The sequence below is a fragment of the Muntiacus reevesi genome, chromosome 2 (genome assembly GCF_963930625.1).
Source record: "Muntiacus reevesi chromosome 2, mMunRee1.1, whole genome shotgun sequence".
NCBI classification, from domain to species: Eukaryota; Metazoa; Chordata; class Mammalia; order Artiodactyla; family Cervidae; genus Muntiacus; species Muntiacus reevesi.
In genome coordinates this window covers 260,143,379-260,171,318 of record NC_089250.1, presented here as the reverse complement: position 1 = coordinate 260,171,318, position 27,940 = coordinate 260,143,379, and the positions used below count along the sequence as shown (strand labels likewise).

The following is a 27,940-nucleotide window of genomic DNA, read 5'->3' as shown; positions in this document are numbered from 1 at the left end:
CTGAGGGGTAAGCAGCTGGGAAATTGGGCCTGGGGGCTCCAGGGTTTGAGGTCTTCCTGGCTCCCAGGGTCATCCCTCCATGCACCCCTGATTTAGGAGTGATGAAGAGTAATCATGGATCAGAGGTGGGTATTAGCAGGGAGCAGGACTGGGAGACCTGGGAGAGGCGGTGCTGGGAGGTGGGAGCCAGGGAACTTTCCCCCAGCCCCCACCACTTCATCCACAGATCCCACAGCACCTTTACAGCACTCTGGTCCCCCGTCCCACCCCTCCCCAAAACGAGGTAGGTTAAGAATGGAGCTTCCCCCCGCCCACCACGGAAGGGAGGAGACCGAGGCACAGAGAGGGGGATGGGGACCCAGGCTGCCCCAGCCCCTCGTCCCTCCGCCCTCAGCTCTGGTGGGTCTGACACTGATGAGAGCTGGGCAGAGTGGGGGTGGGAGGGACACCCCTCTTTTCTCTCACCCATCCCAGGGTCTGGTTGAGAGAGCTGAATCTCACAGGTTCCGGATGTAATAAATAGTTAATAATTTAAAGGAAGTGACAGGAGGATCCATCCCTCTGGCCCTCTTGACCTATCCCTTGAACCCCCACAAGGCCATCCAGGTCTGGGTAATGAGGAAAGGTAAGTGCACACTTCAAGATGCCTAGGACCAGATATAGATCCCAAGCCCATACAACATTGAGATTGTGTTGCTCCAAGACCGTGATCTCCCCCATGCAGGCAGTCAGATCCATGGTACACTAGAAGTCCCATTCCACTGAAGAGAAAGAGATCTTGGAATCCCCTTTCCCCAGAAGAGGAGTCTCAGAAGGCCATGAACCAGGCTTTCAAACTTTCCAAAACAACCCCCAACTCTGAGATGGAAGTGAAGGGGTTAACAGAGGGGCAGAACATGAAAGGCTTGGACTAAGGCTAGGACTCAAGATTGGGCTTGGGAGAGAGTCTGCAAGGCTGGGAAGTGTGTGGGTGTGGGTGTGTGTAGGTGTGAGTGTGCACCCATGGGCATTTGTGCCAGTAGAGCCATATCTAGTTGCCTTTGTGCAACTTACACAAATGCACACCTTCCTCTGAGGGCACAGCATGGCCAGCCCTGCTCACAGCCTTGGCTGTGAGGCTTTGTTTAGTGAACAGCCTGCACACTCATCTATGGCAAAGCTAGGTCCTAGATATGGGAGCAGGGGAGATCTTGGTTGGTCCTGGAATCCAGGAACATTAGCTCAAAATGATTTCCCCCCCCCCCTTTAGGGTTGAAGGGATAGTTAGTTCTGTATGATACTGAGAGCTTGGGCCGGGGCCCTTGGGACTAGATTTCTGAGAGTCTGGGACCTTGGGGTTTCAGGGGTCTGTGGACGGCAGGATTCAATGGGCAGCAGGTCTCAGGAGATGCACAAGCTGGGCCTGGGAAATATCAGGCTAGAGAGGTTGGAATAAAAAAAAAATCTGGAATCTGAAGGTGTGAAAGTCCCAGGGCACCTCAGATTTGTCTCTGGCATGGAGGGACCAAGGTCTTGGGTCAGGGACAATCCCAATACTGTGTAGGCTTGAGTTCTGAATTTGGAGGGTCAGTGGCACCTTAGGGTCTTGGATTGAGTGCTCCTAAAGCACTCTGGGGCCACTCAGGGGCAAGGGGTCAGAGGTCTGAGTTGCTATGAATGTCCCATCTTCTGGGAACTGGGCTCCTAGCCTTTTGGGGACTGGGAATATGTGGGTACAAAGAAGCTGAAGATTCCAGGATGATCTGGGGCTTGAAATCCGAGTCCAAGGAGGTTTGGAAGAAGGGTATCTGAGGGGTTGGGACCCATGTCTTAGACCCTGAGGTACTGGTGGCCTTCAATCCTACATCAGTCCTACATATATAGGACTTCAGAGTTCTATATATGGAATTGAAAATTCCTGGGAACACCAGCTTGAGATGGGTGGGTCTACAGAGGTCTTTGATCCTTGGCTCACAGCATCTCGGAGCCTGACTTCTGGATCTTGGGCCATGTGCATATGGGAAGGAGGGCTCTGAAGTGGATCTCCCAAGCCTCTCACCCAAATCCAAGTCATTTGGGTGAGAGAACAGCCGTTTGAGCACATCCAAGGACTCAGGGCATCTTAAGAGGATTTGGTGTCTAAGAAGTCCTGGGGCTACAAGAACATCTTAGATATAGGTGCCCCAGGTTTTAGGTGCATTCAAGAATCATTGGGGGGGTTGATTCCAGGTACTATGATTTAAGATCTGGAGTAACTGTATACAGGTAGGGTCAGGTTCTGGCCACTCCTAATTATGGGGCTGTAATCTGATGGTTCATGGGGCCAGGCATGACGGGGGTCTAGGTTGGTAATTTGAACAGGGAGTCAGGATGAGCCCTGCTCTCAGGGATCCGTGTGCTCCCTGCCTGCCTGGGGTGAAGGGTCTGGGGATCCCTGGAATCTCCTTAGTCTAGGTCGGGGTGGGGGTGGAGAATGGGGAAGCCAGAACTCAGGGTCCCTGGAACCTCTTGGACAGACATCCCAGTGAAGCTGGTTCTGGGGTCTCTCCGTCCTACATTTGGGGTCCAGGTTCCAGGTCTGGGGTCTCTCAATCCAAACTCAAGCTCCAAGTTCCGGGTGTGCCTAGGTTTGGAATTGGGGTCCGAACGGAGTCCGGGGTCCTGGACCCTCAATTTTGGGTCCTCGGTCCGGCTACCGGACCCAACAGGCCGTCCTCACCGCGCAGCCTCTTCGTGGCGACCTCCGCAGCCGGCGCAGCCGCACCGCGCCGCAACCCAGTGGCATGCACGCAGGGGCGCGTAGCAGCAGAGGCAGGGTACGGCGAGCGAGAGCGCGGCCAGCGCGGCCCAGCGCGCGGCGGGGCGCGGGTGGCCCGGCTCGCAGGCGCACGGGTCCGAGAAGTCGCCCTCGGCATCCGACAGGCAGTGGTAGAGCAAACTCTCGGCGCACCACAGGCAGCTGAGACGGCGCACAAGCAGGCGACCCGGGTCCGGGGCCTCGGCGCAGCGGCCGCCACGACCATCAGCGCGACGGCGGAAGAGCGCACGGCAATGCACGCAGCGCGCCGCCTCCTCTGCCTCCGGGGAGGCCTTGGCTGGTGCAGGGGCCGGGCCGGGGCCTGGGGGTGGGCGAGCCGGGGGTGCTGGAGGCGTAGCCTCGGTGAGAGGGGCGGGTAGGACTGCGGGGGGCCCTAGGGCTGCGCCCCTCAAAGCGCCAGTCTTGGCGAAGCGCACGACGCAGGTGGACAGGGCGAGGGGCGCGGGCGGCCCCGCGCGCCGGTAATCCTCATAGCCGCGGCCGCCCCAGCCAGGGCCCCCGGCCCCAGCCAGGGGCTCTGAAGGCTCCGGAATCCCCGTGAACGGTAGGAGAGGAGGGTAGCTCTGCGGGACCAAGATACAGGAGAACAGGTTAACGGGCTCTGTGATCCCCCACATGCCACCACAATCCATCCCGGCCTTAGAAGACCCGAGAATCCAAAGACCCAGCCACAGGCCTCATTTATCTTAGCATCCTGTACTGGGATCCTGATTGCCTGGGGTCCCGAACTTCTAAGTCCTCAGCCCACTCCACTCCCAGGGACAGACAGAAGACTTCAGGCACAAACCCAAACTTAAAGGACCCAGGGGGCCAGGCTCTCAGTCCTGTCCTCTCTCAAGATCCAGGATTTCTGTACCCAGGCCTTCTCAGATTCAAGAGTCCTGGACCCCGTCCATCTTCTCCTTCTGCAGGAGTCTGGTCACCAGGTCCCTTTTACCCCCTCGGATATTGAATCTCACTCCTCGTCAGTTAAGTACTAAAGAACTCCTTCCATGAGTACCACCAGCCCCCTAATATATATTCATTGTCCAAGTCGTCCCCTAAACCCCTCTGGAATTCAGAGCATTCCAATCTCCAAGAGCGCAGGAGACGCGGGAAGCCCTCACTCAACCTTCCCAGAAACCCAGGCCTAAGCTCCCTCGCCACAAGACAGGTCAGCCATCCCTTAGAATCTGTGGTTTCTTGCCCCTTTGCGGCCTCAGCTCCCGCCCACTTCAGGACCCCGGCGCCCGGCCCCCTTTTCCCGGGAGCCCCACCTGAGCTGATGAGTGGCGGCGCTGGGGGGGCGTGGCCGGCCCGAAGCCGGAAGCTGACTCCACCGTGACGATGGGGGCCGCCGCTGCGCTGGGAGGCGTCTCCTGGTGGCTGTGACTGGAGGAGGAGTCGCTGTCCACGTGGGACTGGGGGAGATTGGCGGCCTCAGAGCCGGGACCTCTGGCACAGCCGATGCCCTTATATAGACCCCCTCCCATTGCGAGCGAGGGCTCTGTGGCCAGACAGGCCTGGGTTCAAGCCCCGGCAATGCCACTGACTGCTTGTGTGACCTCCGGCAAGTGAGCTCAGCTCTTTGAGCCTCAGTTTCCTCCTCTGTAAAATGGGGATCATAATATTGTCTATTCATAAGGATGTGGTTAGGACCCACTGTAAAGGGCATAAACATGCCTGAAGTACAGGAAGAGCTGGAAATGGTTATGGTTATTGGACTTCGTCTTCTTATCTGCTCAGCTCTCCAACCTACAGAATATCAAATCACTCTCCCTTCTCAGAACCCCTGGCCCTTGGTCATCAGCTGCCTTCCTGCCTCCTGCCTACCACCACACCTTTAGTGGGGCAGTTCCATCCACCTAGAATGTCTTCCTTTCTGTCCAAACCAAGCTCTGTCCTTTACACGCTGAAACATCACTTCTCAGACCCTCCATTCCTTTCTGTGACTTGGGAATCATTCCTACCTCAGCAGATTACTATCCTCAATAAACATTCATTGAGCACCCATGACTTGCCAGGCTCGCAAAGGCCATTGGGAGGATATGAGATGGAGCACAGAGAGCACAGCATCTTTCCTGGGAAAGCACTCAATAAATGGGATCTGTCTGTGTGACTTTTGTAGACCCCTCTTCATCTCCCATTATACTGGGAAGCCCCCCTTTCTGCCCAGGGAACCAGGTTTGTTCCTCCACGTGTTCTTGAGATATTCCCACTGTTCCCAGCAAGGGCCAAATCGAATCCGACATTATGTGCATTTATTCATTCAATCAATTTATTCAACACATATTTACTGAACACTTAACTGTCTACCAGGCACTGTTTTAAGCATTGAAGATGCAGCAAGAAAGCAACAAAAGATCCTTGCCCTCCTGGAGCAGACATTCTAGCATGGGAGATGGATAGTAAAGTCATAGATAAGAAAATTGTCTATTGGAAGAGGAAATAAAACTATCTAAGAAGATGGGGAAAAGAACAAGATAAGGAGCATTAGGAGAGTGCAGTTTTAAACAGGTTACTCAGGGAGGGCCTCAGGACTTCCCTGATAGCTCAGTGGTAAAGAATGCACCTGCCAATGCAGGAGACTAGGTTTGATCCCTGGGTTGGGAAGATTCCCTGGAGGAGGAAATGGCAGCCCACTCCAGTATTCTTGCCTGGAAATCCCATGGACAGAAGAACCTGGTGGGCTACAGTCCATGGGTTTGCAAAGAGTCAGATGCAACTTAGCAACTGAATAACAACAGGGAGGGCCTCATTGAGGAGGAGACTACGTGTGTAAAGCCCTGAAGGAAATAAGAAAACAAGCCATGTGGAAATTTGGGAATGTTCCAAGACAAGAGGACCAGCCAGTGCAAAAGCCCTGAGACAGGAACCTGTCTTCCCTTTTGGCATAACAGTGAGGAGGCCAGTGTGGCTGGAGCCTAGTGACCATGAGGGAGAGTAATAGGGGGCCAGCTGGTGTGGGGTCTTATGTGCCTCTGTGAGGACTTGGCCCTTTATCAGGAGTGAGATGGAGCCCCAGTAGGGCTCTAAGTGGAGAATATCCGTGATCAGACTTAGATGTCAATAGGGTCCCTCTGGCTGTGTGGGGGGAAAGGAGATGGAGGAGGGGGGCAGTTGATGATGAGCAGCTGATGAGATGGTCCAGCTAGGAGATGAGGTTGAATAGTCACCAGGTTGGAGGCACAGTCTGATCATTTTGAAAGTACAGCCAGGGAATTCCCTGGAGGTCCCAGTGGTTAGGACTTAGCGCTTTCACTGACGGGCCCAAGTTCCATCCCTGGCTGGGGAACTAAGATCCTGTGTGCTGTGAGGTGAGGCCAAATTTTTTTAAAAAAGAAAGTGGAGCCAATATGTGCTGACAGACTAGATGAGGAGGCATTAAAAAAGGAAAGGAGTCAAGGATGACTCCAAGGTTTGTATCTTGAGTAACTAGAGGGTTGGATTTCCCACTCATTTATTCATCTATTTACTTTTAATATTTATTCATTTTTATAGTGTACCTTAAAAAAATTTTCTGCCTTTCCACACTAGAATAGAAGCTCCACGAGGAAAGGGACTTTATTCTGTTCACTGATGTATCCCCAGTGCTTAAAACACTTCTTATGGAAGGTGTTCAATAAATACCCTTGGATGAATGGGTAAATCATGATAGAACAGAAAAACTAAAATCACTGGGATTGAAATTGACACTAATTGTTTTCGGCCCGAATTTGTGTCCCCAGCACGTGGCTTGGTTCCAGATATACAGTAGGTGCTCAAGAATGTTTGCAGAATAGAAATAGCCCCCTGCCCTCCCGGCAGCGTTGCACCCAGGAGACTCACCGTCAGAGGGCAGGGGGTCTCTGCAGTGTCCTGGGAAGGGGAGGAGGAAGAGGAGGAGGAGGAGGGGGTGAGCGAGCCTGGGGTAGGGAGAGAGGCAGAGCAGTAAATTCTCAGGGCCAAGCTTCTCCCACCCCCCACTCACCCCAGCCCAGGCTACAGCCCCTACCACCTGCACCACTCACCTCGACCCAGAGCAGCCAGCGCTGCCAGCAGGCTCTTCTGAAACTCATCTGCCTCGGCCGGGCTCTGAAACGTCAGCCCAAACTTGCAGTCACCCAGGCTCCAGTGATGGAAGATGGGGTTCACCTTGTTGTAAACCAAGCCTGGCCTCAGGGTACACTCCAAGGTGATCTGAAGTGGGGGCAGGCAGGAAGGGTCCAGGTCAGACATTCCCTTCCTGCCAGAGCACCTCACAAATCTCATTTCCCCATCCTAGGTGCACCCTTGAACCCGGATCACACCCCAATATTGAGCACACCTCTGCTACTCCAATATTTCCCCCCAAACCCTTGATCTCTACATTTTCCTAACACCTCCTTCCCTCTGATATCTCAGTAGGTACCCCAAATTTTATTGGATGCCTCAAAAAACATTAAGCTCCTTCTGATAGCCAATATCACCCATTTGGCTCAATTGTACTCCCCAAGCTTTACTGAACATCTCAAAATGTTATTGTTAATCTGATGCCCCAGGAATCTCCCCAAATACTACCCCCCAAATTTTTTTTTAATCAAAATCCCACAGATTTCCCCTCAGATGCTGGTCAACACCCTAGATGTTCTCCCATCTTCTTGCCCAACATCACTGTATTTTTTCCACACTATTTCAAATCCCTCTACACTGTTCCTTCCAACCCCTGCTCTGAAATGCAACCCTTACCCCAAGCCTTTTCAAACAATCCAAACCTTTCTACTACATCCCCAGCTGAAACGTCAACAGTTTCTTTCCATTTCATGCCAGACAGCCCAGAATATTCCTGCTGAACCCACAACAGGATGGTAAACCCTATGTGACACTTCCAGATGGTCCCCCCACCAAAGGCCTCCAAATACTTAGGGCAGAGGGGCAGGTGGTGTAAAATTCCCGTGGTGAGGATCTCTGAGCAAGATGGAGCCACGGGGAGGGTTCTGAGCTGAGGAGGGATGTGATCTGAGTCAGGTGTTAGCCCAGCCCCAGTGGAACAGGCTGAGGTTGGGGGAGGGAGCAGGAGCAGGACAAGGAGACCAGTGAGCAGGCTGCTGTGGCCATCCAGTGGGCAGTGGCAGGGTACGGGACCTGTTTGACACCCCCAGTAGTCCCCAAACTCCCCACTCTCATCCAGAGGACAGGGTCACTTCCAGCTCCATCCCACACCTGGACTTGATTTCGGCTGGGAAATGACCTGACCTCACCTCTGCATTCCCAGCCCCATCCCCCTACTTCCCCACACCCCCACCCCACCCCCACGCCCCAGGGTGGCTCACTTTCTGGTCCCGGAGGCGCTCCCCGTGGATGACGTAGTGCCCCTGGCGGGCCCCCCCCTCGGGCCTGGCCCCTCGGACCCGACATACGCTCACCTGGCTGAGGCCCCCGCCCCCCACAGGCAGCCAGCCCCCACTGGAGTCATCTCGGGCCATCACCACGGCTCGGACCCGAACCATGTACCTGGAGGAGGTAGGGGGACAGGGACAACATGGTCAGTGAGCGTCATTCCTGCTCTCCTAGTCAGCGTTTCCCCAACCCTCACCTCCCCTCTTCATCCCTCACAGCCCGATCTACTGTCTCCTTAGTCACCCATACTCCCCTTACCTTCTACACCCACCTCCTTCCCCATGCCCACCTTCTGCCCATACCCGTCACCTCTCTTATGCCCACCTTCTTCCAGCATGGCTTCTTTCTTCCTCTTGCCATCTCTTTTCTCCCATGCCTACCTCCTTCTCCATATCTACCTTTTTTCTCCATACTCACCTTGCCTCTCTTTCCCCATCTTCCCCATCCTCACCCCCAAAGCTTCGCTCTTCCACTTCCCTTCCTCCTCCTGCTCATCCCCTATCAACCCTGTCTCCTTCTCCTCCCTCAGCACGTACCCACAGCCCCACCCAACGTCCCCCTCACAGCTGGGTGCCTGCGCATATGTATTTTCTTAGAGCCCATCAACTCAGCTCCAGTCCCCCCTACACTGCCTCCGCACCCTGCCGCCCAGGCCACTGGCTGGGTGAGAAACCCAGGCTGTCTTCCTCCCCCCCCCCCCACCCCTTCCCGGATTTATGAATGAGACCGGATGCAAAGCTCACTGAGTCACCCAGCAACGGGAGATGGGCAGGGAGCAGAGAGAGAACCAGAAATGGCCAGAGACAGGCCGAAAGGGAGATGGAGGCAGAGGAAGCCAGAAACGGGCGATCGAGAGACATCCAGAGAGCATTTCATTCACAAAAATCAAGCCTGCTCCCTCAGGCCCCTGCCGAGGAAAGGCAAGGGGAAGAGATTGCCGGGTGAGGGGTTGGGGGAGGAACTGATCCCTCCTCCTTTCCCTCCCCGCCCTAGCATCCTTCAGAACCATTTTACCCCGCCCCCCAGCTCAGGGGACGTAGCCCTCCGCCCATAATCTGGATCAGCGTCCAACCCCTCACTACCACCTAGCGCAGGGACCTTGGAGCACCGGCCTTAGGGACCCCAGCAACGAGCTCTAGCCCCTTCCCCCACCAGCAGGCTGCCGGGTTTCCCCAGTCCTTCGGGAGGGGAGGGGGAGGCTGCAGCGCCCCCAGCCCCCTTTTCTCAATGGGATGGGATTTTGTGAATGAGCAGTCACGTGACGCTGCTTCCTTTGTCCGCCCGCCTCCCCCGACAACAGGTGAAGCAGAGAAAGAGGGCAGGGGTCCTCTCCAGGGCCTACAGGGATGGGACGCCGGGATTTCTGGATGCCCTACACTCCTCACACAGCTGTTCCCCGGGGGGGAGTGGTCCCCTGAGTTCCTCAATGGTGAGGGTCCAGTACGGAATTTTATGAATGGGGAGTCCTCGGAGGAAGTCCAGGCCCCCTAAATGGTGACCGATACCCCAAATGGCTGCCGCGCAGTTCAGGGGCCCCCACCTCCTTTTCCTTCCAGCTAGGGTCTGGGGGGCGCCCCGGTGGGCAGGAGGCGCAGCGCGGTCCTGGCCGCCCCCTCATCGTGACAGGCGGTCTGTCAGCCCCCGCCCCCTCGCCCCACTCGGCACCTGCCTGGGAGGCTCCGGCCGGGCTCCGAGCGGTGGCGACGTGGCCTCCTCCTCCTCCTCTTCCTCCTGTTCGCTCCGGCTCCCTCGCTGGCTCCGGCGGCGCTAGAGACGGGCACCGGGAGCCGGGGCGCAGGGGGAGGGAGGGGGAACCTGGAAGATGGGTGGGGGGGAGGGGGCGGCTTGGGGGAGGGGTAAGCGCGAGGCAGGCGCACTTGCCCGCTGGGTCCTAGAGCCCGGCCCTGGCTCTAGCGAACAGCCCCCCAGCCCGCATTTTCTCAGGATCCAGAGAGGATCCCCTACTTTCCCACCCATCCGCGCCATTGGCCCCTGAGGATATGGAGAAGGGGTCCAGGACGGAGCCTGGTCTCAAGATTCTAAAGAGGCGAGGGTCTATGTTTGCGGTTCTAAATGGGAGGGGCTGGGTGCCTGACTGGGTTCGAAAAGGGGTGGGGCGAGAAGGGAGCCTTCGCAAGGGGGCGGGGTCGGAGGGCCTAGAGGAGGAGAGGGTGCGGACGCCGAAGGCGCGGACGAGCGCGTGCGTCAGGGAAGGGGCGGGTCCACGGAGGAAGGGCCTTCTAGGCCGGCCCGAGGAAGGAGAAGGTCTTGGGAAGCGAGGTTGCCAGGTCTTAGAAGGACGGAGCATATAAGTAAATTGTCTTTAGGGGCCGGACGACGGAGAGTTCCAAAAGGGAGGAGCTACGTAGCCGAGTTCGTAATGGGCGGAGCTTCGGGAGAAGTAATAACGGAGGGGGCGGGGCATTGTAAAGGGGCGGGGCTAAAAGAACGTTCTAAAGAGATGAGGCCTAGGACTACGAGGTCTGGGGGGCGGGGAAGAAGACACCGGAGTATTTCAAAGGGAGATCCAGGTTCGTAAGGGGCTGTGCTTAGGCTGGCTCACAAGAGGGCGGAGCCTCGAGCTCGGGGGCGGGGCCTAGATCTCGGGGTCCGCCCTCGCTGTCTCGCCCACTTGCCTTCACCCGCACCCCCGTTCTTTTCGGTTATTTTCTGCTACGGCGGTTCCCCGCCCTGCCCTGGGCCCAGGGGGCCGCGGTCTGAACTTTGGTCAGCTGGAGGAGTTGGTGAGTGGCATCCTCCGAGCGAAGGAGGAGCCGAGGAGGAGCTTGGGGAAAGGGGTGGGGCCTGAGTATGAGGCCTGCCTCTAGACCGGGAGCGGGAAAAGAAATTTAGGATTAAAGCCGGGAAGAAGACAGGACCAAATGATCAACACACAGAGAGGGATCTGAGGGTTAGAGATGATGACTGAGGGGTTAGACTGACAAGAATACCAGGAATTGTTAAACGGAGGCGGGGCCAGATCTGGGCAGGAGTGGGAGAGGACTTGAGAAGGCCAGGTTCTTTGACAATCGGAGGCGGGACAAGAGGGTGGGGGCGGGGCTTGGGCCTCAGGAGCCCAGTTAGAGTCCTGGGAAAGAAGCTTGAACTCTTTGTAGGCCTTATAGGCTACAGAGGCCGACATCATGAGTGTCGCGGCCTGCGTGATTGCCAGGGAAGCGGGCAAGACCTATGTCTTGGAGCTTAGAGACCTGAAACGTGGCCACAGTGTAGGGATGTGATATGAGGGACCAGCCGGAGAGACAGGAACCGGGCCTTAATACACTAAGAGGACGAGAGACTAAGTATCTGAGCAGCAGCTAGTTGTATGGGGCCACGAGGAAGAAGGCGTGAACGTCAAGAGTCAGGGAACAGGAATGCGGGGAGAAACCAGTGCCTGAGTAGGTCTTGAGGAACAAGGGTGGAGTCGGTGCTGGCGGACAGGACCAAGTTCAGCCAGCTTTGGGGGGGGGGTCCCCACAGCCCTGGCAGATTGACTGGCGGAAGTTTTTCTGACCACAGTGCCGACCTCCGTCAGAAATGGGGAACGTGCAGTCGGAGCCGTCCGCGGGCGGGGGCTCCCGAAAAGAGCAGGCCTCGGACCGGTCCTCCGACTCCCGCCGGACATCCCTGGTGGAGCCCGAGGTGACCCCCTCCTCCCCGGCCATGCGCCTGGCTCGCGGGCTGGGCGTCTGGTTCCCTGGCAGCTCCGCGCCCCCGGGACTCCTGGTACCCCCGGAGCCCCAGGCCTCACCCTCACCCCTGCCCCTGACCTTAGAACTGCCCTCGCCAGTGACGCCCCCTTCAGAGGAGGCGGCTGCGGCCGCAGTCTCCACACCACCCCCGTCCCCCGTGGGGACCCTGCTGCCCGCGCCGTCTAAGTGGCGAAAACCCACGGGCACTCCGGTGCCCCGGATCCGCGGTCTGCTGGAGGCGAGTCATCGCGGCCAGGGCGACCCTCCGAGCCTCCGCCCGCTGCCACCGCCGTCCCGGCAACTAACCGAAGAGGATCCCGACCCTGTCCCGAGGGCCCCATCTCCGACTCCGCAGCCCTTGGAGCCGCGGAAGCCGCCACTACCGCCACCTTCCGACCGGCAGCCCCCGGACCGCAGAATCACTCCTACTCTGGCCACACCCGCCGCAACCCCTACAGAAAGCCAGGCCAGACTCGGCAGCGAGGGCCAGACGGCCAGCGGGGCCCGCAGGGGGGCACCTCCCCAAGCAGGCGAGGGCGAAATGGCCAGGCCTGCGGCCTCCGAGCCCGGCCTGAGTCTGTTGTGTAAAGTCACCTTCAAGTCGGGACCCCCTCTGCCCCCTGCGGCAGCGTCGAGTTCTTCAGCAGCTAAAGCCTGTTTCGGGGGCGGGGGCGGCGGCGGCGGCGGATTCTTCGCCGCTTCGGGCGCCATCAACTACGCTGAGGTCCTGAAGCAGGGACCCCTGGCTCCTGGGGCCTCTCGCCCCTCGGGAGAGGTCCCTCGGGGAACTCAGGAAGCAGAGGGCGGTGATGGAGACGGCGAGGGGTGTTCTGGACCCCCCTCGGCGCCTGCGTCCCACGCCCGGACCCTTCCGCCACCACCTTACACCACTTTCCCTGGCTCGAAGCCCAAATTTGACTGGGTGAGCCCTCCTGATGGCCCTGAACGCCACTTTCGCTTCAGTGGGGCTGGCGGAGGCGTCGGGGCGCCCAGACGGCGCGCAGTCGCTTTCTCAGGACCCTGGGGCTTCGCACCGCCTGCTCCAGGGCAGATGCATCCTGCTCCCGGGCCCCGGAGGCCCGCACCCGCCTTGCTGGCGCCGCCTATGTTCATCTTCCCGGCGCCCACCAATGGCGAGCCTGTGCGCCCCGGCCCTCCCGGCCCCCCCGAGCTGCCGCCGCCGCCGCCGCCGCCGCCCACATCACCACCCACGCCGCCTCCAGCGCCGCCTCCCACACCGCAGCCGCCCGTGCTCCAGCCAACGCCGCTGCCCGTGACGCTCCCGCCCGCCCCGGGCCCGGGCCACTCGGAGTCGGCCGTGACTCCCGCCCCGGCTCCCATCCCGGCTCCCGCTCTGTCCTCCGCCTTGGCTGCCGACCAGGCCCCGGCCCCGGCCCCATCCCCGGCTCCAGCTCCCACTGTGGACGAGCCATTACCACCTGCGCCCGCGCCCGTTAAGACCCGCACGCGCAGGAACAAGGGTCCCCGTGCAGCCCGCGCGGTTCCGCGTGAGGATGGCGCGCCCGGAGATGGTCCCCGCGAACGTACAGCCACTACTGTGACTGACAGCCGTGGTGCAGGGGGTGGCGGCAGCGGGGCTCTTCCGGCGGGGACAGCTAATTCGGGCGCCGCGCGCCACTGGCCACCCTTCCAGGTGCTTAACTCCTGTCCCTGCAAGTGTTACTGCCGCCACCAGCCACGCCACCGCCGCCTGCCAAGAAACGTGTCTGCCTGGTGAGGGGAGGTCAGGGAGGGAGGGGGGGATACTCCAAGTCCTGAACTTCACTTTCCTGGAGGGCCCCATTCAACCTTTTGGCCTCTTGACCCCAGCTGCCCCTAGACCCTCCCCTTGGCTGCATCTCAAACCCAGCTGAACCCCAATCTTTCAGAACCAATAGGAGCCTTGATAGCATGCTGCTCCCAGACAGAGAACACCTTGGCCCAGCCCCTTAGTATCCAGACCTCTGATGGATAACCTCCCTTGTTACTCTCTGTAGCCACCAGGGATACTGGTCCCAGCTGGCCTGATCTTGTTCACTGCCTTGACCCTGTCTCCGATGACATTAAGAAGGACCATGTCCCAAGCTCTTCAGAGACAGAAGAGATGATGGTCTTTTGGAACCAAATGGTTATAAATGCAGGCTTCCAAAGGAAGCCCCAAACCCAGTCCCCTCGACTCCTGACCGCTCCAGTCTTTGACCACCAGAGGGCGCTGATGTCCCAGTCCTTGTCCTGCAGAGATTACCCTTGATTCTGCAGATTCAGGGGAGACACTGCATCCTCTGGTTACCTCTCCTTCACCCCTTAATCTCAGAATGTGGTCATCATCCGGGTCTGTTGGACCCTGGGTCCTGAGTCACAGTGAGGCACTCTGCCCTGGAACCTCTGGGGCTCAGCTGGGGCCTGGAGGGGGAGTTGGGGGAACCATTATCACCAGCTCTCAGCCCTCTTTCCTACTAAGTTTATTACACGGATACAGCCCTGATCTAAACTCCCTTTGGGATATTCAGTCATGGTCTCTTATACAGATGGAGAAAGTGGAACCTAGAATGGGTAAAGGCCTGGCCACACAGGTTCTGATGATTCTACCCTCCCTGTAGGCTGAGCACGCCCACCAACCACCTGAGTGAGCCACCCTGGGTTGCCACCATCAAGTTGGCCGGCTCCCTGGTAGCCGGGCTGGAGCACTATGACCTGCAGGCTACCCATTCCAACTGAGTGCAGTCTGCTCAATGCCCTCTGCCTTCCCCTCCTTGACAATAAAATAACCATCCAGATGCCGAGATGCCTGTCAGTCACCAGCTAAGGGAGTGGTGAGGTGGGGCAGAGGTCTCCCTGGAAACACCACACCCTGGGAACAGGAAGCTGGACCTAGACCATCAATAAGGGAGGTTCTGTTCATCCAGCATGTGGACTGATGAGCCCACAGGTGAGACGTTCTCATTCCCCTTAACAGAATCAACCCCATTTCCAACCAATTGATCTGGTGCCAAGCTCAGGGTTTAGCGCAAATCACTCGGAAAAGCAGGAATGATCATTCCCATTATGCAGCTAGGGAAACTGACTCAAAGAAAATCTTGAAAATTCCACATCCCACAAATGGCCCAGTCAAATAAGGACTCTGCCTTCAACACCTTGAGAACTTTAAGGGCAGGAAACATAGGCTGGGAGGTACAGAGGTCCTACGTCACAGCACTGGCTCAGAAGAGTGGGAACGAAGGCCCACCCAGGCCAGGGCCTTGTGCCTTTTGTTCCACAGAGGTCGATTTAGCATGCCATTTTTAAAAACTGGTTTAATTCATTGCAAGTATTTTTCAGTATCAGGACATTTCGCCCCCTTCACTGAAACACTGGTACCTTGGCCTGGCCTTCCTGAGTGTCCACAGCTAGCTGCAATAGTCCCTCTATTGGGGCCTGTCCCTCCCCCAGTCCACAGTGCCACTGGGCCCTGCAGTGGGCATCTGTGTTGGAGACTGAGCAATGGCCACTGGAAAGAGGCTGACCCAGGGCTACCTCAGACTTCCTCAGGCCCCCAAACTTCCAAGTTCTTCAGAGATAAGAACCTATGTCCCTACCAATCCACCTGGGGCGACAAGGGCCTAAGAAAGAAAATGTCGATCCATCTTTATTAGGGGGAACTCTGCACTGCAACTGCCTTAAATAATGCAAGCCCTGCCCCACCCCAGTGCCTGGTGGGCTCAGACGATCATCTCCAGCTGCCGGGCATACTCGATGACCTGTTTGGCCAGCTCAGTGGAAGGGATGGTGGTATCTTCCGGCTTCTGCTGCTGGCTGGCAAAGCTGTAGTAGTTGTTGAGGCCCAGAACCCACCCTCGCTGCAAGAAAGAAGAGATGCGAGATGCGTGGGGTGATCACACACACCCTCCCCAGCCCCCCAAGCCAGCACTTACCCATGTAGGCTCTGGCTCACTTTCCTCACCAACCCTGCTCTAACGTGCACAACCCTGGGCAAGTAATTTCACTTTTCTGTGCCCCTGTTTCTCCATGTTTGAGATGGGACCCTAATTACACACCTCTTTGGGTCTGTTGTGGGGATTCAAATGAATCAAAAATACTGAGAACAATGTTTGGCCCAGAATAAACGATCATTAGATATCAGCTGTCCCCAACATCCAAGTTCAGTTTCACCTATTCCAGTCTGATCATGACCCTCGTCAGTCACCAGGGCTGCTCCATCACAAGCAGCAGCACCTCCAGGGACCCTGCTCCCACACAAACACCCCAGAGCCAATGAACCAGAGTCCTGTGGGGTAAAGTTGCACTCTCCAAGGAATTCTCATAAGGACAACCACCACCAAGTGCTAAGCCTCCACCTCCGACTGGTGCCAGGTGCTGGGCTCAGCTCATCCCACATAAGAAACCCTAGCCCTTTCTACAGACAGGGAAACAAGTTCAGAGAAGTCTGGCCACCTGCCTGAGGTCGCACAACTGGAGTCTGGCTCCAGTGTCCCTCCGGGCCATCCCACCCTGCTGTCAGTGAGTGCACCCCATGGTCCCTTGACCTCCACCCCAGCCACCTTCTTGGCGTAGTCTGTCATCTTTTTGGGTGTGTTGAAGAAGAGGATCCGGGTGGCCTCGGTGAAGAGGATTTTCTCATAGGCCTTCTCGATACAACCAGCAATCTCATCCCTGGGGGAAGATGAGTCTCATTACTGTGCACAGGCAAGGCCTGGCCCTTCAGTTCAGCACTTATGGCTGAAATATGTTACCTGCCCCATTTATCCCCTTGGGGCTCAGGGGAGAGTAGCTTGAATAGAGCTGCAAAGCCAGGACCAGAGCAGGGCACACACTCAGGTCTCCGGGACTCCTGGGCCCAGGCTCAGATTCTCACTCCCAGCCACGAGTGAGTTTCAGGCTTGGCTGAAACTGAGCCTCAGATTCACAGAAGGGGATCTCTTCACCTAACACCCTCCCCACAGGATCCAATCCCAAGGGGGTTCTTTGTACCCATTTTAAGAGGTCAACACTGAAGTAAAAAACAGCATGACATCAAGCCACTGAAATGGGAGAAGGGGTAGCTCTGGGCAAAAACTAGTGACAAGGAGGAGCATGCCCGTTTGTGAGGTATTTTATTAATATCTCTTAGGCCAGGTGGTAGGTATGTGGGCCCTCATCATAATATTCCCTGTGCACTGCAAAGAGTAGAACTATTTCAGGGTTAAAAATAACCTAAACCCACTAAACTGCCTCTCCTCACTCCCTGCACCTCTCTGGGCCCAGCTTTGTCACTGGAGGAATGAGAAAACAACTCAATCTGGCGCTTTGCCTGGGTGAACCAACTCTGACACCACCTGAACACTTGGACTTGTATACGTCATGCCCATCCGCCCATGCAGTGCCACCTGTGTACACAGCAACCCCAAGGAGCTAGTAGGATTTGGTGGTCCTATTCTAAAGAACAGAAAACTGAGGTTGCAGAGTTTAGGTGACCTGACGTGAAGCTAGATGACTCAAGGAGTACTTCCATGAGAAAGGCAGCAGGGTCTCTGTCTGAGCGCTGAGCTGAGCAATGTCTGGGCACCTGGCCCATGCTCAGGGTTGAATTCCATGGGCCCAGAGTGAGATGAGGGCTCTTACTACCATTTCATGACCAGTTTTAGTTCACAGAAGAGGAAACTGATGTGCCCAGCCTCCCCAGATCACAAGTGGCCCGAATGGGATTCAAACACAGAGCTGTCTGACTCTGGAGTCCAAGCTCTTTCTACACTCTGCAGGGCCCTGCCCCACCCCCCACTCCACACCTGATAGTGTCAAGCAGGATGTCGATGAAGAAAGTGTAGCTCTCGGCAGGAATGTTGCCTTTGGCCAGGAATACCTTGTTGTAGCTGCCCTCCATCAGGTACTGTAGAGGTCGGGTGGGGAAGAAGAGACGGTGAGGAAGAGGCAGCACAGAGGCATCCCCACTGAGGTCTCACTGTAATCCCAGTGCCTCCATAAGCTACACTCTGCCAGAACACTCTCTGCCATAGAGTCACCATTCCCCATGCAGATGTGTCCTCCTCTTCTAGGAAGCCCTCCCTGGTATGTACACAAAGACACATACACACACTCATTTGTTTACTATCTGCTTCCTCACATGAATGTCAGCCTCAGAAGATCTGAGATTTGATCTGTTCTGTTCACTGTACAGTCGGAAAACCAACCAAAGTGCCTGTGTACATGGCTAGGGCTCAATATTTGTTGGACAAATGAGCAAGTGAGTCCACAGGCTGAGCCCTGCCTAGTCTTCCAGGAAACCCTCCCGAGTGTCTCTCCTTGCACTGCTCCCTTTAGCCAGGCCCTCCCCTCCCACTTCCTCAGCCTCACTTGCTCGAGGGACACCGGATGCTTGATGTACACGTTGGTCTGGATGTCCTTGGCAGGCAGCCGTTCCAACTCTGTGTGGAACTCAGCCACCCGGTTCTGGGACAGCAGGAAGAGGAGGTTGAGGCCCAGGAGCTGGTGCATGTAGGCTGACTCTGGGAGCTGCTCCCTATGAACCAGAGTGGGAATCCAAGGTAAGCAGGGCTTAGGTACCAACCAAGCTCCCCACACCACAGGCTCCAGGGATCCACCCTGATGACTGCCCGATGCTCTCTCCTTGGAGGAGCACTAGTTCCTGGATTTTCACATATAACTGAGGCTCAAAGAAACATAAAGAAGTCACAATCATACGGGCCCCAGAAAGTGACCTCACTCCAGTAAAGTGACTAAGCCTCAGTTCCCCTAACTGTAAAACAGGTTATCATTACAGTACCCAACTCACAGAGGTGGGTTAAACGAATAGGGTTAACTGATTAAGTTATTTAATCCAGGTACAGTGATCAGAACGGTATCTGGCCCCAACAAATTCTACAGAAGTGCTAACTATGAGTATATTAATAAACATTACCTTCACTTCTGGGGGGAAACTGAGAATTAGAGAGGTGAAACCACTTGCCCAAGATCATATAATCAGGAAGGGGGAAAAATAGCTTCAAATTTGGTTTTTCTAGCTTCTCCTGTCAAATTCTTAACCATCAGTCTCCATGGAAACCCCATTCGGTTATGAAACCATTCAGTTTCATATTCAATGTGCAGTCAGTGAGTCTCTGCTCTGGGCCAGGCTCCATGATAGGCTGTGCTGGGACACAGCAGTGACCAAGACCCTTCTGTTTCTAGAAGACTCACAGTCCAGTAGGACAGACAAGGCCTGATGGGAGACAGACAGACAGAGGAGTCAGCGCTGATACCCCACTGAAGACCACAGGAAAGAGCTTGGTCTGAAACCTGAGTGCTACAGACAGTCATGACAGGTTCTAAGCAGACAATCAACATGGTTAAATTTTAGTGTCATGAAGATCCTACCAGCTGCCATGGAGAGATGAATGGAAGAGGGCAAGGCTGGGATCAAGGCAGGTAAAACGGGACGGTGGCTACACTGGGGAGTGGAAATTTAGGGTGGGAATGTGAAGGAGGAGATAGACCAGAGGTTAATTGAGACTGAACGGTATAATCCCAGACTCAGGACCTCCAGGCCAACCACGAACCCTGAGGTTTCTGGGCACACAGCTATGCAAAGGGGAAATTCCCAGGTGAAGGAAGATGTCCCAAGTGGCTAGAGCAACAAGGATATAAAGCTTCCATGTAAACCACCCACCCCCTCCAACACACACACTGCTGTGTGCTCAGCTGCATCCAACTCTGTGATCCCATGGACTGTAGGCCGCCAGGCTCCTCTGTCCATGGGATTTTCCAAGCAAAAATACTGGAATGAATTATCATTCCCTTCTCCAGGGGATCTTCCCAACCCAGGGATCTGCCCACCTCCTGTAATGGCAGGCAGATTCTTTACCACTGAGCCACCAGGGAAGCCGCTACACACACACACCCCAAATTAGGGGCCAGGTCCATCCTCACTTGTAATCGAAGTAGTAGCATTTGAGCTGGGCCATGTACCGCTCGAAGGAGGGGATGTCCTTGCGTAGGATACTCCACTGAGCCCCGATCTCCAGTATGTCACCTGTAGGCAACAGAGGAAGTTCTCAAGAGGTGACCACAGTTCTGACCTTGACCACCACTGCTACCATTCCTGCCATGACCCAAGTCCATAAACCCCCCATCAACTCCAGTGACACTCACGGGCCAGAATGAGCTGCTGCTTGGTCAGTTTGGTCCCTGTGGTTGGCAGGAAGTTGAGCTCCAACAAAACCAGCTGAAGAGGAGGGCAGGGGAAGGAAGGAAAGAAGATGGGACTTTAAGTATGAGTTATTTATTTTTATCTAGGCCATCATTTTCCCACCTAGAAAATGGAGCTAGCCATCATCCCTGACTCATAAGGCTGTTATGAGTATTAAAGGAGTCAGTCCTCATAAAGCCATCAGATCAGGGCCTGGACACATGATGTGGGCTCATTTAGGATGACTTCATGCTACAAGTATTAATAGACCCACTGGGGAGACCCACTCCATGCCTGACCCAGTGGAATCAAGGGGGTGGGGGAGACACTAGCACCTTTGGTTCTTTGGCAACACTTTCCCACACTTGTTGGGTTGGGACAAGCTACCCCCCTCAACCTACACCAAGGAGGAAAGGGGGCTAATCTCTTCCTATAGTCTAGCTCACACATCATCCCTCAGCAACGTGGTCCAGCCCACCTGTACCCCCTCCACCTGGCCTGAAGCAATCCGAGCCCCATTAAGGTCCTGTGCTATAAGAGTATTTTTCCCAGCTTCAGTCCTGCCCTCACAGCTTAGGTGGGCCCCCCTCTCCACAGATCTATCCCTAAGCCCCAGACTTCTCGGACCCCAACTTAGCCTGGTCTTAACCACGAACCCCATCATCTCAGCCTCCTTCATCCATGTCCCTGTCCAGTCCTCATTTTCCACTTGTTGGCGGCCAGAATCCTACATCACAAAAGCTGACAGCCCCATCCTACCACTCCAACCAGCTAGGCCTCCAAGCACCAAAATTTTAACCTCTCACTCGGGTGTGCCAGAAACACCCTCTCCATCACCCCCCACCGTGGGGCCGCATTTAGTCCGTTCGAGGTCCCTCTCACATCTTCATGCCTCCAAACCGCACTTCGGCTCCTCTGAATCCTTCACCCTATTAGATAGCCCAGTCCGCCTTAGTCCCGTCGGCGCCGCGGTTTCCCCCTGAGCCTGAAACTCGGTTGGATCTGGACCCCTCGAAGCACCCCCGGCCGATCCTTACCTTGAGACGGCCCAGCTCTTCCCCGCACTTGCTAAGATTAGGGCTTTTCCGGTTCCACTCTCCCTTGAGCTGCTCGTACATGCCGGCCGCGGCTTGCAGGATTGCGCCCGAGGCCGCCGCAGACCCCGAGCTCGAGGTGCCGGCCACCCCGTTCACCGCCGTGGCCGCCATCTTCCGTGATGCGGCAAACCGACAGCCCGATTTACGGCACGGACGCCTACCGACGCTCACCCGGCGGAAGTGGGGCTGGGAGGTGGAGCCCAAAGTCGGGGGCGGGGCTACGATGGCTTGCCTCCGCCCTCCGGGCTTAGCGTTCAGTCGCTGTCAGGGAGGTGCCCTCGGAGCCCGGCCCCTAATGAATGCGTCAGCCGGAACTCCGCCTCTACTGTCACTCAAAATGGTAACCGGAAGTCGCCCCATGCCCTAACTGAAAATGACAGCGGTCGCAACGCCTCCGCACTTCCCGTAGCCAATATGGCCTCACTGGCGTCACCCTGGGCTCTGTGCCTTGGAGGTTTCACCTGCGCGGCACCTCTTTCTACACCAAGAGGTGGCGGCAGTGGAGCCATTTGAATAACTGTTCTTCTTCTCATGTTACAGACAGGCTTTGAGAGATTGGGTAAACTTCCAAGAGACTAACGTCTGAGATTTGACTCTAGGTCTTTCTCACTAGTTTCTCAGTGCATCTTTCCACATTTTCTCCAAGCTTGTACGAATACTCATAAACTTAAATCATCCAATATTAATGGCTTAAATTCCACCATATATGCAGGGAATGCCTAGTTTGTTTTTTATCCCTACCCCTGATTCCTCCATCTATATTACACCTGCCTATTTAACATCTACTTTTTCTCAATTCTCATGTCTTCCATCATTTAAAATGTCATAAGAGGTAAGGATATTTATCAGTTCTCTTTACTGCTGTATTCCCACCGCGAGGAAGACAATATTTGTTGAATGAATGAACGAGTGTGTAAATAAATTGTGTCTTTCAACCACGCTCCGCTGGGCTCGTCCCGCCCCCGCCCCCAGCCGCGCCGACGGTTCACCCAACCCAGCCCATTTGCCAAGGATCTAAGCTCCCCAATCAGGGATTGAACCTGGGACATCCAAGTGAAAGCACCCATTTCTAACCACTGGACCGTCACGGAATTCCCAAGTTGTGTCTTTTTAAAAAAAGTCTTTAAGGAAAAACTACATCATATTAATGCTATACATATTTTCTAAAAAGCACCATGCTTTTTAACAATACACTAAAGACATCTCTAAGATATGGGAATACCAGACCACCTGACCTGCCTCTTGAGAAACCTGTGTGCAGGTCAGGAAGCAACAATTAGAACTGAACATGGAACAACAGACTGGTTCCAAATAGGGAAAGGAGTATGTCAAGGCTATATATTGTCACCCTGCTTATTTAACTTATATGCAGAGTACATCATGAGAAACGCTGGGCTGGAAGAAGCACAATCTGAAATCAAGATTGCTGGGAGAAATATCAATAACCTCAGATATGCAGATGACACCACCCTTATGGCAGAAAGTGAAGAAGAACTAAAGAACCTCTTGATGAAATTGAAAGAGGAGAGTGAAAAAGTTGGCTTAAAGCTCAGCATTCAGAAAACTAAGATCATGGCATCCGGTCCCATCACTTCATGACAAATAGATGGGGAAACAGTGGAAACAGTGGGTGACTTTATTTTTCTGGACTCCAAAATCACTACAGATGGTGATTGCAGCCATGAAATTAAAAGACAGTTACTCCTTAGGAGGAAAGTTATGACCAACCTAGACAGCATATTAAAAAGCAGACACATTACTTTGCCAACAAAGGTTCATCTAGTCAAGGCTATGGTTTTTCCGGTGGTCATGTATGGATGTAAGAGTTGGACTATAAAGAAAGCTGAGTGATGAAGAATTGATGCTTTCGAACTATGGTGTTGGAGAAGACTCTTGAGAGTCCCTTGGATTGCAAGGAGATCCAACCAGTCTATCCTAAAGGAGATCAGTCCTGTGTGTTCATTGGAAGCTCTGATGTTGAAGCTGAAACTTCAATACTTTGGCCACCTGATGCGAAGAGCTGACTCGTTTGAAAAGACCCTGATGCTGGGAAAGATTGAGGGCAGGAGGAGAAGGGGACGACAGAGGATGAGATGGTTGGATGGCATCACTGACTTGATGGACATGGGTTTGGGTGGACTCCAGGAGTTGGTGATGGACAGGGAGGCCTGGCATGCTGTGGTTCATGGGGTCACAAAGAGTCGGACACAACTGAGCGACTGAACTGAACTGAAAGACATCTCTGAAGAACAATGGACATATTTCTCTCACTTTAAAAAAATGCTACATAATATCCCACAATGTGACTACACAATTCATTTAATGGTTCCCATTGACATTTTGGTTATTTTTGTTTGCCATTTTCAATAATGTTGCAATAAAAATTCTTGAGGTGAGGAGGAATTGGAGAAAGGTGGTCAAAAGGTACAAATTTCTAGTTATAAATAATTAGGATGTAATGTACAACATATGACTGCAGTTAACACTGCTGTATGATATAAAGGAAAGTTGGTAAGAAACTACATCTTACAAGTTCTCATCACACAGAGAAGTGTTTTGCCTTTTTTTCCTTCCTTTTACTGTATCTAATCTCAGAGGGAGAGCAGTGAGCAGTCTTGAAGAAAAATCTTAGTTCTCTGCTAGGGGATTAGACCTGGGTAACCTGGTCCTAGCCCTTAGACCACCTGGGGTCTAGAGGGTAGAAGCAAAGTGGCCCTGGCTTTGTCTCCCACTTGAAAGCAAGAATGTTTCCAGGAGGCAAGAACTGTAAAAACAGGTACTGAGACTTTGTACTTATTTTTTACAATTTTTGCCTTCTGGAAACATGTATAGGTGAGCACACAGACAAACAGGTTGTTTAAGACAGAAGCAAAGCAAAAATGCATACCCAAAGAGGTGTTTGGACATCCAGAGCGAGGAGTGCAGTAAGCCAAAAACTAGGTGGCACTAATAATAAAGAACTCGCCAGCCAGGAGACATAAAGAGTGTGGTTTCAATCTCTGGGTGGGAAAGACCCCCTGGAGGAGGGCATGGCAACCCACTCTAGTATCCTTGCCTGGAGAACTCCATGGACAGAGAAGCCTGGTGGGCTTCAGTCCATGATGTCTAAGATCATGACATCCAGTCCCATCACTTCATGGCAAATAGAAGGGGGAAAAGTGGAAACACGAACAGATTTTATTTTCTTGGGCTCCAAAATCACTGTGGACGATAACTGCAGCCATAAAATTAAAAGATGCTTCTTGCTCCTTGGAAGAAAAGCTGTGACAAAGCTAGGCAGTGTATTAAAAAGCAGAGACATCACTTTGCCGACAAAGGTCTGTGTAGTCAAAGCTATGGTTTTTCCAGTAGTCATGCACTGATGAGAGAGTTGTACCATAAGAATGGTTGAGCGTTGAAGAATTGATGGTTTTGAATTGTGGTGTGGGAGAAGACTCTGGAGAAGCCCTTAGACTGCAAGATCAAACCATTCAATCCTAAAGGAAATCAACCCTGAATATTCATTGGAAGAACTGATGCTGAAGCTGAAGCTCCAATACTTTGGCCACCTGATTCAAAGAGCTGACTCATTGGAAAAGACCCTGATGCTGGGAAAGATTGAAGGCAGGAGGAGAAGGGGCTAGCAGAGGATGAGTTGGTTGGATAGCATCACTGACACAATGGACATGAGTTTGAGCAAACTCAGGGAGATAGTGAAGGACAGGAAGTCTGGCATGCTGCAGTCCATGGGATCGCAAAGAGTCAGACATGACTTAGTGACTAAACAACAACAAGAAGGCAGAGATATGTACCTGGGGAGAAATGGTACGGGCATCCTCTCTAATGAGAGGAGCGCAGTAAGTCTGAAGTCAGAAGCTAGGGAGAGGAGTGTGGGTGTCCTGAATGAGGAGGAGCACAATAAAGGGTAATGTAAATCATTTATATAAGACAGTCCTTCCTGATCTTTGTTTCAGTTCAGTTGAGTCGCTCAGTCTTATCCGACTTTGTTTACCTTTGGCCAATTATCTTATTTCTTTCTTCACATCTCACTAGTCCTTGGACGCTCCCCAAGATGCCTGCACAACTTTTTAAAGATGAATCCCACCACAGAGGCCTGTGGGTGCATTTCCTTACTTATTAAGGGATGGAGCCCCGTTGCTTTTTGACCCCCAAGAAGTCTTCCTGCGCATGTGTGCACAGGGAAGTCTTTTTTGACCTCAGGAGTGGGCATCTTGTCTCTTTGCTTTAGCAAAGCTCAGCTTTTGCCACTAGCTTTGTCCTTGGAGTGTCTGGGTGAGAACAAAGCTTGAATTTTAGTCCACTTGACAAATACCAGGTGTCCAGCCCGGAGGCCCACTGTCTCCTACCTCATGTCTATATGAGAAGATGGGTGTTAGCTGGACATATTGTGATAATCGTTTCACATTATATGCATATCAAACCATCATGCTGTATGCCTTTAACGTACAGGGATGTATGTGAATTATTTCTCATTAAAATGAGTGGGCAGGTTTTTGTTTTTTTGAAGATTCTTACATGCATTTGCTTGAATACATTTGTTTTAGTGCTAAGGGACAGATCCTAGGAATTAAGATTACTGAGTTCAGATAGGTGTATTTTTCATTTTAATAGATATCATAAGATTGCTTTTCAAAGTTGTAGCAATTCACAGTTCCACAATGAAAGTGCTGATGGTATCACTGCTACTAGGCTTTAGAACTTATTTTTTTTTCCTTTTACCAGTCTGTTACAGGACAGGCACTAGTTTTTTTATTGCTTTTGTTGTTGCTTTAGTTTGGATTTCTGTATTAATAACATTGAGACCCTTTCCTTCATTTATTAAACATTTTAATTTCCTCTTCTCTAAAATTTTCTGCAGGATTATTGCATTTTTCTAAAAATTTATTGTCCCTTCTGCTTATTGGAGATAAACATTTTATCATATATGTTACAGCTATTTCCTTTGGCCTATTGTTTATTTTCTGAATATATATATATATAATTTATTTATCCATCTTTTTCCATGCAGAGTTTTCATTTTTACATAGTCAAATTTATGAAACTTTCCCTTGATGATTTGTTTTCCCCCTTTGTGACTTCCGTATTCTCTATTTTGCTTAAGAAGTTTTTGCCATGTCAGAGTAAAACAAATATTCTCCAAAACTTTTTGGTAAAGTATTTGTGTTTTCCACATGTAATTTTTATTACACTTGAATTAATTTTTGCATATGTCATGAAATCTAAATTTGATATCATCCTCACAGGCAGTTTTTTTCAGAACCATTTATTAAATAAGCTATCACTTTCTCACCAATATGAAAAGCATTTATATCTTATATTAAATCTCTTCAGTAAGCAGGCATGTTAAGTCGTTTATTATATTCTATCGGTCTATAGTTATTCTTCATAAATACCATATTGTCTTTTTGTTTGTTTGTTTTTCTTCATTTCTCTGTGCGGGTTTTCTGTAGTTGTGGCAAGCAGGGGCTTCTCTTTGTTGAAATGCACAGGCTTCTCATTGCAATGGCTTCTGTTGTTGCAGAGCACAGGATCCAGGATACTCGGGCTTCAGTAGTTGCGTCGCGTGGCCTCAGCAGTTGTGACTCGAGAGCTCTAGGGTGCTGGCTGAGTAGTTGTGGTACGTGGGCTTAGTTGCTCTCTGGCATGTGGGATATTTCTGGATCCCCTGCTTTGGCAGGTGTCCCCTGCATTGTCAAGTGGATTCTTAACCACGAGACCACCAGGGAAGCCCCATGCTGCTTTCTAAATATTTATTCTTGGTAAATATCATACTGTTTTTTGTATACATTTTATATATATATACACACATATATATTTCACGTTGAGGTGAAACTGACATAAAATTAATCATCTTAAAGTGAACAATTCAGTGTCACTTAATTAGATCCACAATGTTGTGCAAATACCACCGTAAAAAAATATACCACCTCTGTCTACCTCCAAAACATTTTCATCATCACAGAAAGAAACCCCATTCCCCTTAAGCTGTTGTTTTCCATTCCTTACTTTTTCCTCACCCCTGGTAATGATCAGTCTGCATTCTGTCTGTGTATTTACCTATTCTAGGTATTTCATATAAACGGTATCTTAAAATACAAGACCTTAGATATCTGGCTTCTTTCACAAAAACCATTATGGTTTCGACCTTAAAAGATGTTGCAGAATATATATATCAATACTTCATTCCTTTTTATGGTTGAATAATACTCCATTGTATAGATATACATTTGCTTATCAATTCATCCGTTGATGAACATTTGGGCTGTTTTCACTTTTTGACTTTGTGAATAATGCTGATATGAACATGTATGTACATGTACTTGTTTGAGAACATATTTTCAATTCTTTTGGGTTGTATATCCAGAAATGGATCTGTTGAATGACTCGGTAAGTCTAGGGTAATCATTTTGAGGAACCACCAAACTCTTTTCCACAGTATCTAAGCAATTTTACATTTCCACCAGCAACATACAAGGGTTCCAATTTCTCCATATCCTTGCCAATAGCTGTATCTGTTGTCATTTTTTAATTGTTATAACCATCCTAATAGGTGTGAAGGGATATCTCACTGTGGTTTTGACTTGACTTTCCCTGATAATTAATGATGTTGAATGTGCTTTTAATGATCTTTTCATTAAAAATTAATGATCTTTTCATGTTTATTGGTTATTTTACATATCTTTTTGGGAAAAATCTCTATTCAAGTCTTTTGCCATTTTTAATTGAATTGCTTATGGTTACAGAAAATTTGCATTTTCTATATTGTAGTCTTGATCAGATATATGATTTACAAATATTCTCTCCTATTCTATGGGTTGGGTTTTTCAGTCTTGATGGTATCCTTTGATTCACAAAAACT

The 27,940-nt window shown here is 52.5% G+C and overlaps 3 protein-coding genes across 9 annotated transcripts; 1 reads left to right on the top strand and 2 right to left on the bottom strand.

Moving 5' to 3' along the window:
- Window positions 1-1,237: 1,237 nt before the first annotated feature.
- On the bottom strand, window positions 1,238-9,927 carry SPRED3 (sprouty related EVH1 domain containing 3). Of its 7 annotated transcripts, none has more exons than XM_065926026.1 (6): window positions 9,804-9,927; window positions 8,068-8,248; window positions 6,787-6,955; window positions 6,605-6,681; window positions 4,054-4,197; window positions 1,238-3,360 (listed from the first exon to the last, which is right to left on the bottom strand). In XM_065926026.1, the coding sequence occupies exons 2-6, from the start codon at window positions 8,242-8,244 to the stop codon at window positions 2,695-2,697; spliced, it is 1,233 nt and encodes a 410-aa protein (XP_065782098.1). In that variant the 5' UTR covers window positions 8,245-8,248; window positions 9,804-9,927; the 3' UTR covers window positions 1,238-2,694. The 7 variants fall into 7 exon arrangements, with proteins under 7 accessions (XP_065782098.1, XP_065782102.1, XP_065782097.1 ...); XM_065926030.1 differs by having other exon boundaries at window positions 8,161-8,248; XM_065926025.1 differs by lacking the exon at window positions 9,804-9,927 and adding an exon at window positions 8,459-8,759.
- Window positions 9,928-10,755: 828 nt separating this feature from the next.
- Window positions 10,756-14,643, top strand: GGN (gametogenetin). The gene is made up of 3 exons (XM_065926023.1): window positions 10,756-10,878; window positions 11,654-13,560; window positions 14,427-14,643. The coding sequence occupies exons 2-3, from the start codon at window positions 11,672-11,674 to the stop codon at window positions 14,542-14,544; spliced, it is 2,007 nt and encodes a 668-aa protein (XP_065782095.1). The 5' UTR covers window positions 10,756-10,878; window positions 11,654-11,671; the 3' UTR covers window positions 14,545-14,643.
- A 783-nt stretch (window positions 14,644-15,426) lies between these two features.
- On the bottom strand, window positions 15,427-21,265 carry PSMD8 (proteasome 26S subunit, non-ATPase 8). Its single transcript, XM_065926024.1, has 7 exons — window positions 21,022-21,265; window positions 19,948-20,020; window positions 19,726-19,828; window positions 18,154-18,319; window positions 17,589-17,689; window positions 16,365-16,476; window positions 15,427-15,662 (listed from the first exon to the last, which is right to left on the bottom strand). The coding sequence occupies exons 1-7, from the start codon at window positions 21,190-21,192 to the stop codon at window positions 15,525-15,527; spliced, it is 864 nt and encodes a 287-aa protein (XP_065782096.1). The 5' UTR covers window positions 21,193-21,265; the 3' UTR covers window positions 15,427-15,524.
- Between the last annotated feature and the right edge of the window lie 6,675 nt (window positions 21,266-27,940).

Bases quoted from the DNA above. Each gene is read 5' to 3' on its own strand.
- SPRED3 (XM_065926025.1), bottom strand. From the start codon at position 8,526: ATGGAGAAGGAGGTAGGCATGGGAGAAAAGAGATGGCAAGAGGAAGAA. The intron at 8,249-8,458 runs GTGGGCATAAGA...TACCTCCTCCAG, and splicing joins AGAAGCCATGCTGGAAGAAG to GTACATGGTTCGGGTCCGAG. The intron at 4,198-6,604 runs GTGAGTCTCCTG...AATCTCCCCCAG, and splicing joins AGACCCCCTGCCCTCTGACG to TCCCACGTGGACAGCGACTC.
- GGN (XM_065926023.1), top strand. From the start codon at position 11,672: ATGGGGAACGTGCAGTCGGAGCCGTCCGCGGGCGGGGGCTCCCGAAAA. The intron at 13,561-14,426 runs GTGAGGGGAGGT...CCCTCCCTGTAG, and splicing joins CCAAGAAACGTGTCTGCCTG to GCTGAGCACGCCCACCAACC.
- PSMD8 (XM_065926024.1), bottom strand. From the start codon at position 21,192: ATGGCGGCCACGGCGGTGAACGGGGTGGCCGGCACCTCGAGCTCGGGG. The intron at 17,690-18,153 runs GTGAGGCTGAGG...CGACCTCTACAG, and splicing joins ATCCGGTGTCCCTCGAGCAA to TACCTGATGGAGGGCAGCTA. The intron at 15,663-16,364 runs GTGGCTGGGGTG...TCTTTCTTGCAG, and splicing joins TGACAGACTACGCCAAGAAG to CGAGGGTGGGTTCTGGGCCT.